Source organism: Lytechinus variegatus, chromosome 11, assembly GCF_018143015.1.
Source record: "Lytechinus variegatus isolate NC3 chromosome 11, Lvar_3.0, whole genome shotgun sequence".
Lineage (NCBI taxonomy): Eukaryota > Metazoa > Echinodermata > Echinoidea > Temnopleuroida > Toxopneustidae > Lytechinus > Lytechinus variegatus.
In genome coordinates this window covers 3,645,685-3,659,464 of record NC_054750.1, presented here as the reverse complement: position 1 = coordinate 3,659,464, position 13,780 = coordinate 3,645,685, and the positions used below count along the sequence as shown (strand labels likewise).

At 37.8% G+C, this 13,780-nt stretch overlaps 1 protein-coding gene across 1 annotated transcript in view; it reads right to left on the bottom strand.

Annotated features, from left to right (window-relative positions):
• The window catches only part of LOC121423839 (protein O-linked-mannose beta-1,2-N-acetylglucosaminyltransferase 1-like), a 46,318-nt gene that overhangs the window by 12,249 nt on the left and 20,289 nt on the right, over nucleotides 1-13,780 (bottom strand). The window contains exons 3-4 of the mRNA XM_041619346.1: nucleotides 4,666-4,845; nucleotides 968-1,094 (exon numbers count right to left, since the gene is read on the bottom strand). Coding sequence (XP_041475280.1) covers nucleotides 968-1,094; nucleotides 4,666-4,845 — 307 coding nt within the window. The remainder of the gene's footprint in view (nucleotides 1-967; nucleotides 1,095-4,665; nucleotides 4,846-13,780) is intronic.

Sequence of the window (13,780 nt, the reverse complement as noted above, 5' to 3'; positions counted from 1 at the left end):
CTGTAGCAATGTCTTACCATGTATGTCAACTTTTCTTCCGGGCTACAAAAAGATTTGCAATCCAACACAACTTTTCAGATAAACACATTTGGACCATGCTTTGATATGATTAATTATTTTTTTATTTGCATTCAAACAAATACTTCTCAAACTAGGCCTATATGAAGAGGTGTTGTCTTCAGACTTTGAACCAGAGAGTCCATGGTTCAAATCCCTCCACAGCACTTAGGACCTTTGGCAAGGCATTAATCTACATTTGCCACTCTCCATCCAGATGTGGTAAATGGGTACCCGGTAGAAAGGAATTCCTTGAATGATCGAGCACCTAATCAGGGTAGCTGTGCTAAAGCCGGCATAATAAGTATGCAGCGCTTCAATAGTTCTAAACACTGTATTCAATGCTATAGAAATGTTGCATATTATTATTATCATCATTATTATTATTATCACTATCATTATGATTGTCATTATCATAACCATTATCATTATCATTATTATGATCATGACCATCATCATCATCGTTATCATCATCATCATCACCACCACCACCACCACCACCACCACCACCATCATCATCATATCATCATCATCATCATCACCATAACCACCACCACCACCACCACCATCATCATCACCACCACCACCACCACCATCATCATCATCATCACCACCACCACCATCATCATCACCACCATCATCACCACCACCATCATCATCATCATCATCATCATCATCATCACCACCACCACCACCACCACCATCATCATCATCATCACCACCACTACCACCATCATCATCATCATCACCACCACCACCATCATCATCACCACCACCACCATCATCATCATCATCATCACCACCACCACCACCACCACCATCATCACCACCACCACCACCATCATCATCACCACCACCACCATCATCATCATCATTATCAATTATTAAAACAACTGTTGGTATATCTTACCATGTCTATTTTTCTTCTGTGTGATAAAGGCCCATGTATCTCTCCACCCTAGATCAAAAGATTTCACACTCCCTAGGTTCTTAAGCATCTGCTTCGTCTGCTCCTTCATCTGAAAGGTTCCTTCATCCTATTAAAAAAATAAAGCAAATAATGAAAAATGTATATAAATAGCTGAAATATGATAACAATTGCTAGATATATGCTTTCTAATGGGATGCAAAGTGCAAGTATCATTACCCTTGATTTAGCTTGGGCTACCGATTCAAGCACTCGGTGCAAAGAAGGAGTTAATCCTGCCAGCTACCCAGTCGCTTTACCTGGGTTGAGTGCAGAACAATGTGGTTTAAATAAATTACCAAAAAATGATGTGAAGCAATCTTAGAGACATTGAAATCATTTGACTTGACTTCACACACACCAGTTTTTGTCAGTGAAAAGAATGAAGTGACCACGAAGTGCCAATTTCTATATAAAAAAATAAGTGCTCAAAAGTTAGTGAACCCTGCAACAAAATGCACTCCTTCCTGGTGTTAAATGTAGAAAACATTACAATGTTTGGTGAGCCCAGAGAAACAAAACTGTATTGAATGTAATACTTTATCACCTGACTTCACAATTCAACATCTAAAACACAGCAGAATTTGATCACTTTTAAATGTTCATTTTCTGGTGGGGTTCACTAACTTTTCAGCACCATTTTATGTTGATTAAGTGTTTTAAACAACAAAGGTCATTAAAATGAAGTAATGAAACAAGGAAAAGACAAAGAAAAGTTTAATTTTTAGATTGATTTCAACAAGCAGAAAATACATTTTATGTCTAAAAATCTATGAGTAGCACAGAAAAATAGTCCTTGATGTCGGCACTCTTCCCAGATAAGAAGCTAATCCATTCAAACACACCGTCTTTTTAACCTATTCTCTCAGCGGACAAATGTCACTTAATCTAATATCTATTCCTCTGCATAAGCTAAAGACCTGCTCTCAGCTCTCATGCGCTGTTTAGACTAATGGAAATACATGTATGTATGAAACATCAAGAATTGATGTCTGGTTTTTATAAATAGAATTTCATAGAATTTTTCACTATATTGGTTATTGTCATCTTGTTTTTAGTTTTCATAATTAAACAGATTAAAACAGATTTCCTATTTTGAATAAATATGAAGAACTGGAGACAGCTGACTCGACCAAATGATCAAGCCAAAAAGAGCACTCCTGAATAAATTTGTCCAAATGAGAAAGTCCAAAATGGATGAACCCATATCATTGCATCAATACATCCTTCATATTTAATATCTGGCCTTTAGCAGGACACCAACAAGGTAACATTTAAAACCAAAACTGATGCAATCATGGATTTAATTACACCTTGCTTCATACTTTGTTATGATGTTCCTTTATACAACATTCTTAAAGAATCCGATGAATCTTGGGGGGGGGTCATGAAACGATTCACTGCAAACTGTTATATAAGCTACTGCAAATCCTTGCATCCGATATTCCGATTGTCTGAGAGCACAGAGAACTCAGTGACTATTAAACTTTTCATATGGTCCCCTCATGCGAACACATGACCACTTGGCTTTCTCTACATGCACCCCTCTGACCCCCCCCCCCACACCATTTCCCCACAACCCCACACCCATCCCCTTATTTCCCATCAACATAGAAACAAACATGATTAGGTGAGCTTTTCATTTCTGAAAGGTCAACTGCACTTAAAAGACGAGAGTAGGACACGATTTTCACCTTCTGTGAAGGTCACTCATCCAAAGACAAGGACCCCAGGAATCATTCTAAGGATGTTTAATAGTCAAAGCTAATGATGGACGGCCAAGGAATACATGTTTTAACAAGGCAAACGCCAAGCGTTGTCTCACCTGCATATTGCAGTCATGAAGAGAATGTATGTCAAAACTATGCTATATGACTTCCGAGGCTGTCAGCAGTTTAGGGGGTGAATTGTGGTTCTGACAGTTTACATATGCAATAATGCTATAGGCCTACTTTATCCCTAGGAAATGAGATAACACTAAGAATGCTGTTAATACTATGAAGCTATAATGATTTCCATGGAAGTAAGGAAATGAATGTTAGTGAAAAAGAATGTAATTCATAATAATGTGAGTGAAAACTTTGACAGCTTTTCTATTGTACCTTTGGCAAATTTGTGTGAATATTATAAATGGTGCCAAGAACTATAGCTCATTAAATAAATAACAACAACAGCTTTTAAAGAATAAACAAGTAAAATACAAAATCTGGTTCAAGTATAGAGAGTACTGAGTTCTGAAGTAAAATGTTCATTGACCTTTGACCTTAATCAAATTCAACTCACAATCGAACTTGACCTGCACCTTCAAAGATGGACCTCTTGTATGAATTTGGCAATCCTACCTCGAAGCTGTAGAAAGTTATTGGGTGTACAACACAGCACAGTGCCAGTCATGGAAAGTTCATTGACCTTTGACCTTTAACCTTATTCAAATTCGACTCATATTCGAACTTGACCTGTGCCTTCAGGAGATGGACCTCTGGTATGAATTTGGTGATCCCACCTCGAAGCTGTAGAAAGTTATTGGGTGTACAACACAGCACAGTGCCAGTCATGGAAAGTTCATTGACCTTTAACCTTATTCAAATTCGACTCATATTCGAACTTGACCTGTGCCTTCAGGAGATGGACCTCTGGTATGAATTTGGCGATCCCATCTCGAAGCTATAGAAAGTTATTGGGTGTACAACACAGCACAGTGCCAGTCATGGAAAGTTCATTGACCTTTGACCTTATTTAAATTCGACTCATATTCAAACTTGACCAGTGCCTTCAGGAGATGGACCTCTGGTATGAATTTGGTGATCCCACCTCGAAGCTGTAGAAAGTTATTGGATGTACAGCACAGCACAGTGCCAGTCATGGAAAGTTCATTGACCTTTGACCTTATTCAAATTCGACTCATATTCGAACCTGACCTGTGCCTTCAGGAGATGGACCTCTGAATGAATTTGGTGATCCACCTCGAAGCTGTAGAAAGTTATTGGATGTACAGCATAGCACAGTGCCAGTCATGGAAAGTTCATTGACCTTTGACCTTATTCAAATTCAACTCATATTCGAACTTGACCTGTGCTTTCACGAGATGGCCCTCTGGTATGAATTTGGTGATCCCACCTCGAAGCTGTAGAAAGTTATTGGGTGTACAACACAATTGTTGACGATGCCGACGCAGCCGACACCGGAAATAGTGATACCTATGTCTCGCTCCGCTACGCAGGCGAGACAAAAACAGGAGCCCTCATTCTCTACCCAAAAGAGGTGCTCTATATGTAGAAACTCTTAGATTTTATCCAAAGCTGGCTATTGTTATTGATTTCTTGTAACTAGTTTTCACTGTTATTATCATAACCCCCCCCCCCCCGTGCCATGTAACCATTTCATTAATATTTCTTTCAGAGCCAAGACACTCCAACCCCATCCCTTTAGACTTTAGCCCCCACCCCTGGAAGTGGCAAAATGGGTTTATGATAATTATCTTCCTCCAAATAATTCTCCTTCCTTGAAAATAAGCTAAGGGTTCATTCCCAGGGAGATGGGGGGGTGGCAAAGGAGGCAATATCGAACATGAATTATGGGTTTATGTTAATATCTCTTCCTCCCAATTCTTCTACCTTCAAAAATGTGCTAAGATTCCATACCTTAATTGCTAGGATAATGATGCGCCCATCTGAAACCATATTGAGGAATAACACCATGGCCTCATCCTCATGTCCTATGTAGGTATCAAAGACTTTCTTCGCCATGATGCTGCCAGTGGCCTGGTTTAATACAATGCAGTGAATACCTCGCCCTTTATCCTTCTCATCGTCTTCTAAAATCTACAACAGAAAACAAAAATGAAGACATAAAATTGTTAATTTCATTCATCAACAAAATTATGGATTTGAATTTGATGTGACATTCATGATAATAACAATAGTTACATTAAATACAGCGCTTCATACGTCGGTTTCTGAGCGCTTTACATTGTAATGATTGTTATCCCCGGTCACAGGATCCATCACTGTTCCACACATATAAAGTGCCTCATCTCCACTCCCTGGGGAGTATCCTGGCCAGGCAACATTTATCGTATGGGTTGTCGTCTTCACAAAATTTAGCCAGTTAAGGGATCAAAGTTATAAATTTGGTTAATTTCATTTGAATTTGATGTTAACATTATCATTTTCACTCAATTTAGCCGGTTAGTACTCCAAAGTTTTAAATCAATCCCCCCCCCCTAATAAATCTGAGCAAGGTGGATTCCCTTTCGCCAGCAGCCATATCATACTGGTGATAATTGCCCCTACCCCCTACATCCACTTTGCATGATTCGGTGCATCCAGCCTAATCCTCCTCCATTGATCCTCCACTTGCTGCTTCCAATAGTACAAATTCAAAATTTCTACAAAAGACTATTAGAGTCAATTGAAAATGTATTGTTGGAATTTGTAATGGGACAAAAAAAATCAAAATACAAAAAAAAAGTCTATGGCTAGTATTCTGAACTCAAGTTCAATTTAAAGTCTAGTTTAAAGTTGTTGTTTAACTATGGATAGCCAATTGTGAAACTAATCCCTAACAGTACATGGTCATTTAATCAGCTCATCTTTTGCTCAGATCATTCACAACTCTCTGGGAATAATAACTGACTTGGTTTTCTTCACCATTATAGCATAATGAATTAGCATTGTAAACAGAAGATATACACAATGTAAACAAGTGGAATGCCTCTGGCCGTCTCACCTGCATCACGCGATTCAATATAGCAGCAGTGCTCACTTTGAATACTACTCTAACTCGCACAAGATGTTCAGTGATACATGGTTACTCTTATTTCCCTTTTTTATGAACTAGACCAATAAACTTACAGAGATATGATGGTTATTCAACAAAAAACCCCAACATGGCCAAAGTTCATTGACCTTACATGACCTTTGACCTTGATCATGTGACCTGAAACTCGAACAGGATGTTCAGTGATACTTGATTACTCTTATGTACAAGTTTCATGAATCAGATCCATAAACTTTCAAAGTTATGATGGTAATTCAACAGATACACCCAATTCGGCCAAAGTTCATTGACCTTTGACCTTGGTCATGTGACCTGAAACGCGCACAGGATGTTCAGTGATACTTGATTACTCTAATGTCCAAGTTTAATGAACTAGACCAATAAACTTTCAAAGTTATGATGGTAATTCAACAGATACCCCGATTCGGCCAAAGTTCATTGACCCTAAATGACCTTTGACCTTAATCATGAGACCTGAAACTTGCACAAAATTTTCAGTGATGCTTGATTACTATTATGTCCAAGTTTCATGAATCAGATCCATAAACTTTTAAAGTTATGATGGGAATTCAACAGATATCCCCAATTCGGCCAAAGTTCATTGACCCTAAATGACCTTTGACCTTGGTCATGTGACGTGAAACTCATGCAGGATGTTCAGTGATACTTGATTAACCTTATGTCCAAGTTTCATGAACTAGGTCCATATATTTTCTAAGTTATGATGACATTTCAAAAACTTAACCTCAGGTTAAGATTTCGATGTTGATTCCTCCAACATGGTCTAAGTTCATTGACCCTAAATGACCTTTGACCTTGGTCATGTGACATGAAATTCTAATAGGATGTTCAGTAATACTTGATTAACCTTATGGCCAAGTTTTATTAACTAGGTCCATATACTTTCTAAGTTATGACGTCATTTCAAAAACTTAACCTCAGGTTAAGATTTGATGTTGACGCCGCCGCCGCCGTCGGAAAAGCGGCGCCTATAGTCTCACTTTGCTTCGCAGGTGAGACAACAAAATGTTGACATTTTTGGCTTCCCATACTTGTAGCAGAGTTAGACCATTTTTAAAGTTAAACCTGATCTCGGAATACAGGCCTATTAATTTTATACAATAAACAACCCCCGAAAAGCAAAGAGACTTCAGATTTTTTTGAAAAAAAACAGCATTCATTGTCTAAATCCCTTTTGGGGTAACATAACGAACATCATTAGACACATTTATAGAGGTTGGAGCAACCATTGCAGAATGCAGTGAAAAACGGTTGAGCGAGGGAATGCTCGTCTGCGATGATTCGCTCAAGTTTCAACCGTTTCCCTGATTTAATACCCATTGATCCGGACGAGGGGCTCAAGTTTCGAGAACATCTGCAGGACGGTAGCGAGCATGAAGAGGCATGGGTGTGAGTATCAATGGATTAGGGTCTGCGGGGAGGGCGGGCGGGCAGGCAGCATGTTCGTCATGAATATTGGAGCCATGTTCTTAATTTATTGATCAGTAGGGCAGGGGGCCTTTAATACTAGTTCCAGTGGCTCGGTGTAGTCAGGCGCTACTGCCTACAGTTAGTATAGGTGGGCATGTTTACATGTATTGCTGTACTGCTGTAAAAGGAGCATGTAGAGTCATTTTGTCGATTACGGATTTGCCCTAATCTCATTTCAGGCCAATCCATCTGCCTGTTCTACTTTTCCTTTGTATTTATAATCAATTTCAGCTAATATGACCAACATAAAACTTGATCTTAAATGGAACACTCCCTTTGTTGTCACAAATTTACACACAGCCAAAACATGAATTCTGTCTTGCAAAGGTAAATTCAATGAATTTTGCACATGAAACAACAATTTTTTACTTAGCTGTAAAATGAAAATCCCTTTCCCCTTATTTGTCTTTGAAATTTATTGGAACTTCGCTTGCTAATTAATTCAGGGTAATTATGCTGCATCATTGGCGAGCACTGGGGGTTCTAATAAAGCAAATGCCAGGTGTGGTTCTTATCATAAAATGTCCAATTGGAATTTTTGTCTACTATCCAATAATTGTAACCCCATCCATAATTCAATCAAAAGATATAAACAAACTCCTGGAAATATTGTAATACCAATACTTACAACTCTGATATGAAATACAAGAAATCTGGTGTAGTAATTGCTTGATTGATAATATGATTTCACAACTTGCTTTATCTTTTTTTTGTAGTTGTGCACATACATGTACATTCCAAATATTAAAAACATCTCAATGGTTTAATCTGAATTTAGATTGTTTCTTTAAAAGTGTACTGGTATAGTGCTAACATTATATTAGTACATCTAAACTTGTGTTTTTATTTGACCAATAACAACTTCAACAAAATTATTTTAAAAAACTCCTGAAAGGGCATTCCATACATCATCTCAATCATTACTTCAGAAGTGGATCAAAGCCGATATTAGAGTATTTATACTGCATTATAGCATCATATCCAAACTAATGACGAGCTGATGAAAAATATCCCTGAAAGAGCATTCCATACATCATCAAGCTCATTTACCTGAAGAGGATAAGGGCAGTGTTAATGCTGTATTAGCTTCCAGATCAAACCAAAGCTGAAAAAAATCCTGAAATAGCATCTCAATCATTTACCAGAAGAGAATCAAAGCCTATAGCCTTCAAATCAAATTGAACCAAAGCTGGGAGAGGCTGGCACAAAAATTAAAGGAAAATAATCCTTAAAAGCATTCCATACATCATCTCAATCACTAAACTAGAAAGTATCAAAGCCTACAGTATAAGTGAGGTTGTTAATACTGCATTAGCATGATAACATCCAAACCAACCTCAACCAAATCTGGGCTGGGCCAGCACAAGTTTAAAGGAGAAAAATCCTTACAAAGCGTTCCATACATCATCTTGATCATTAGCCAGAAGAGGGTCAAAGCCTATATGAGGTTGTTAATACTGCATAAGCTTCAAGATCAGACTAGAGCCGAGCTGGGCCGACCGACTTCGATGGCATTCCCAGATGCAAAATCCATCAAGGTCGTGGTGAAAGTCAAAGCAATCGCCGTCATATTCCATGGAGGGCCGTCAAAACCAGCGACACCATTGCCTAAATTTTACAAGAAGATTAATCACGTCGCAAGAAATCAGTGTTGCTACAGCTCATTCATTGGCATCGACTATAGGTATTCCAGCACAGGGCAGACATATTCGTGTGTTGATAAATGAATTTTCGGTGTCAGCACTGCGGAGATATTATCTCAATGCCAAGACCCATAGGTCCGTATCCTCAAAAGAGGTTTCAATTGTACCATTGTACAAAACAATGGACTATGCAGACTTTTAAACATAATTACGCTAACTTATTTCATCGCGTACACAAATTTAAATCAAATTAAATGCACGTTTTCTGAAAAGTGCGCTTAAAATGAAGCGCGTTAATGAAATAAATCTGCAAAGTCCATGATTTTGTACCATGGTACAATTGAAACCTCTTTTGAGAATACTGGCCATATAGTTTGAACATGGAGATCTACAGAAGTTACCATGGAGCAGTTGTCATGGACTACTGGAGATAGAAGTTATCTCCATGGTTTGAAGATGAAAATGCATAAATAAAATCCCCCAGCCCAGATTCCATCATGTTGAGCAATTGTAAAACTAATCAAGAAGGAACGGGATGTGTATCCAACTTTCATTGAAAATAAATTACTTAAGCTTGATTACGCTGATGGCACATTTGCCAAAAAAAGAAGTAAAACTCTCGTTCTTAAACAGAAGTTAAGTCTTTATTCTCAAGAAGTAGAACTGAAGTATGCTCACAAAATTGTGACACATTAGCTATTCATGTATAATACATTCACTAAAATCAAGAAAGGGAGAGGGCAGTTCCTCTTAGATATATTGAAGGATGCAATCATTTATCAACAGTTCGGTCATCCATCTGATCTAAAATTGAAATTAATCGTAGATCATCATGTAAATTCAATATATAGAACACCCAATAGATATATCAAGATATCCAAGTCTCTGAAACATTTCTCTTGACCTCTTCAAAAAGCATCTTAACACACACCTAGATAACTACAAAGTACAAACCTTAACTTGTCTTATGCTATTAACAGTGTTTTTGTATCCTCTGAAAAAAGCGCCAAACAAATCCAATCGTTATTATCATCAGTTTGAGTAAAATGATTCAATAAATGAATTCTTTTTTATATGGAACAATATTCCTCACCAACTGATATTTAGAACAAATTTCTGATAATGCACTTGATGTTTGGAGGAGGAAGAGAGCTAAAAGAGAAATGCCACCAGCCTGTTGGGCTGGCATCCTTCCTGGTAGACTAGAGAATACAGTGTTACCATGGAAACCGCATGAATTCATGTACAGGAGTTCTGAAGGTGATCAGCATCATCGATCAGGTTTCTTTTATGTTTTCTTCACTATTCCGCTTCTCTTTGAATTTGCATTCCTTGATCAATCAAACCATCGCTTTTGCTACTTTTCCTTCATTTCCGGCTATAAGCTGGTGGTGTTTGTCATTTTATTTATCTCTTTTTTTTTTTATTGTGGTCCTCAAATTCATGTCATTTACTTCATTTTTATTTACATGATCTCTTTAAAAAGACATTTTTATAAAATCAAATTATCACTTTCTCCTACCATACTCACTATGCCCCTCTCTTTCGTTATAGCCCTGCCTGGGCCTACCCCCATTCCATCCCACCTCCCTCTGTCCCCCCCCCCCGATTTAAACCCCTTCAATAAATGCTCCACAATACCCCCCCCCCCCATTCCATTCCTCCTTCCCCCTCTCTTTCTCTCCATCTCTCTCTGCCTCTTTCCTTCCTTTTATACAACTTTTGAAATTATCAGTTTCTAGTTCAGTTTTTACAATCTTTTTGTCTTCTTGTCTCCTACAAAATGCAATATTTCTACAGACTAAGCAATATAATGCCTATAATCATATACACTATAAATTCAAAAGGATTTAAAAATAAATCCAGATCGGATGTGTATATTAGATTTAGACGTCAACATTGTCAATTTAAATATAAAGCTATATGATTTGATCCGAGGTTAAAATTGAAAATAAATCAAATATTCGGCTGGACACTATTCATAGTCGATCTGCTTTTATTTTAAACCCCTGGAATTAAGAGTGCAGTTGAAATTGATGGTACGGTCAGCTGAAAAGCCACATTTCAGCTGAAGTAATAATCTTCTTCCTAATAACATGTTTACAATCTAATTTCTTACAATTTTACTCTCCCTTGACTTTCTCTTAAAAGATGCTGAACAGTCTCCTAAGTAGGCCCTACATGGAAAGATTTCAGTGATATTCAAAGATAAAGATGAATGAAGCAGAGAGGAGTACCCTGCCATATGCCACGCATCACTTAATGTTATAAATGTAGTCAAGAAGGAGGACTCTATCACTAGGTGCTTTCAAACCGACTCAATCATCAAAATACCTTGGAATTTACAAGAACTTGTTTCAGACCTCAAAATATCCAATAATTATTTTAATAATAATGATAGCTGGATTTATATAGCGCTTTTTGCCTTGAGGATACAAAGCGCTTGCTATTATTACCCCGGCTTTAGCTCGAGCTACCATCACTGGTGCTCAGTGCATGCAAGGAATTAATCCTGCCGGGTATCCATTCACCTCACCTGGGTCGAGTGCAGCACAGTGTGGATAAATTTCTTGCTGAAAGAAAACAAGCAATGGTTAGGATTCGAACCCACGACCCTCTGCTTAAAAGATGAGAGTCAAAACCATAAGACCAAGACCAACAAATTTTTCAGTATTCATATGCACCAAAATTACTTCAGAGTGAGTTCTTGAAGTGACTTACGAGAATGCCGAATATGTTCTGAGTAGCAGTCGAGGGGTGCGATCCGAACTCGCTATAAACTCAGCGAAACAAGCCAAGTGCCCGCCCGCATCCATCATTGCCATGAGATGGAAAAGTTCATGATATAATCTGCTTTCGCACTGTAAGAATATCCACAACCTTTGAGAGGAAATCCCTGTGAAATTCTTGTAACATCCCTGCAACAGTTCTTATTATTTTGACAAGTACCTATTATTTAGCAAGTGTATTCAGGAATTACGAAAGCTCTTGTAACTTCGACAAGTACCCACTCTTTAGCAGGTATTTCAAGAATAAGTGATTTTCTTTCACACTGCATATTTTTCATACTGTGTATTTGTGGTCAGGGTGAATTTCCTAATCGGAGAATACACTAATAAGATTACTACGTTTAGTACTAATAATCTTGTGTACGTGGTATTCTCAGTTTTTAAGACGGTCTGAAAGCATCGAATGTAAGGACGGTCATGAGCACAGAGCGGTGATTGTGAGGGGGCATGTGCTTCCTCTATTATGTTCCTACTATGGTACATTCTAGCTAGGGAACATGCACTAAGTAAAATCTCAGTCACTCCACCCCCCCCCCCCCCCCCCCCCGTATGCTGTGCAAACCCTTCACTCGATTTAAGGGTCTAATTTGCAGCCTACTGATGCCTTGTGTACTGAAGGCCCCAACAGCAAGTTTCGTATGTGCTAGTCTTTGCATGGAGACACACTTGTTGATCAAAGTTTCAATCAGGGTCTGTGCCTGCAGACTACCCCCCCCCTCCCACCCCCACCCCCCACCCCCCCCCCCACTGACTAATGGTAAGTCAATGGAATTCATGAAATAGTTTTGACTGGACTGAAGTGGTTTTTGTTGGTGTAACTGCAAAATATGTTTACAAGATAAGAGACAATTCAGCACTCTAAATCCCTGAATTAACATCTATATCGTGTAATACTAAATTATGGGAGGGAGAGTGGCTGGCCTGGCACTGCATCCAGACAAGCAGAAATTATTTTGTCATTCATTTTTAAAATTGTCAAACCAATGATTCTTTGGTTGAACTTAAGGTTGAATCCAAAATCATTTTACATTAACAAATTGAAAGCTAAAACAAAAAAATCTACTTTTTAAACATATTTTTTTCATAATTCATAATTTTCTTTTCAATTATTTATGATAACGATATAAAAAATCTTATATAATGCTTTTTATGAGATCCATATCAAAGCAAAAAGAAATTATCTTATATTTATATAATCTCTAGTCTGCAATCCTCATTGTTGTTCTGTACACAAACTTTTGCATCTTTATAGTAAAATGATGTAGAATGATAATGCTTCAAATACATTTTCACTGTTTTCATACAATTTTTCAGACAATTTCTTTTCTTTTCGATTCATCCAAGCATATTCCGAAAGCACATAGGCCTACATCATATCCATGGCATCTCTTTAATTTCAATATCCACTTGAAACTAGTTTGGGAAGAAACTTTTTATATCTTGACGTCATCAAACCAAACACAAACACGTACCAACCGCACTCCAACGTGCCCCTCCAGCCTGGTTCTCTGTCGGTTTTCATTTAATGAGAGCTCACCACACGATATTGATTTAACACTCATAATCAAAACAAAACAACTGTATCTTGCCTCATATATAGGGCAGCATCTAGGGGGTATCCCTTGCTATAATGATTATTTGTATTTTTCTTGCGCCATTATACAATATTGACTATCGATTGAACACTCACATGCAAAATAAAACAACAGATCTTCTCCTCTATAATGTAAGGCAGAATCTATATTAGAAAGTGTGTGAGCATTGGTACACCACAATGTTTGTTCCCAGTTTGTGATATGTGAAATATGTTAATAAAAAAAAACATATTTTCACACATTCATAAAATATTACAAAGGATATTGACTGTCTAGAGGGGAAATAGAACATTTTAGTTCCTCGTGGGCTGTTATATTTCAGTAAAGGGATATTATATAATTCCTATAAAGAGCATAGTGGGGTACACATAATAATAAGCATCATTGTTACGATGGTCATGTGACGGCATGCTGACTAATCACGCATAAGTATTTATTCTACATAGGTCATGAATTAAT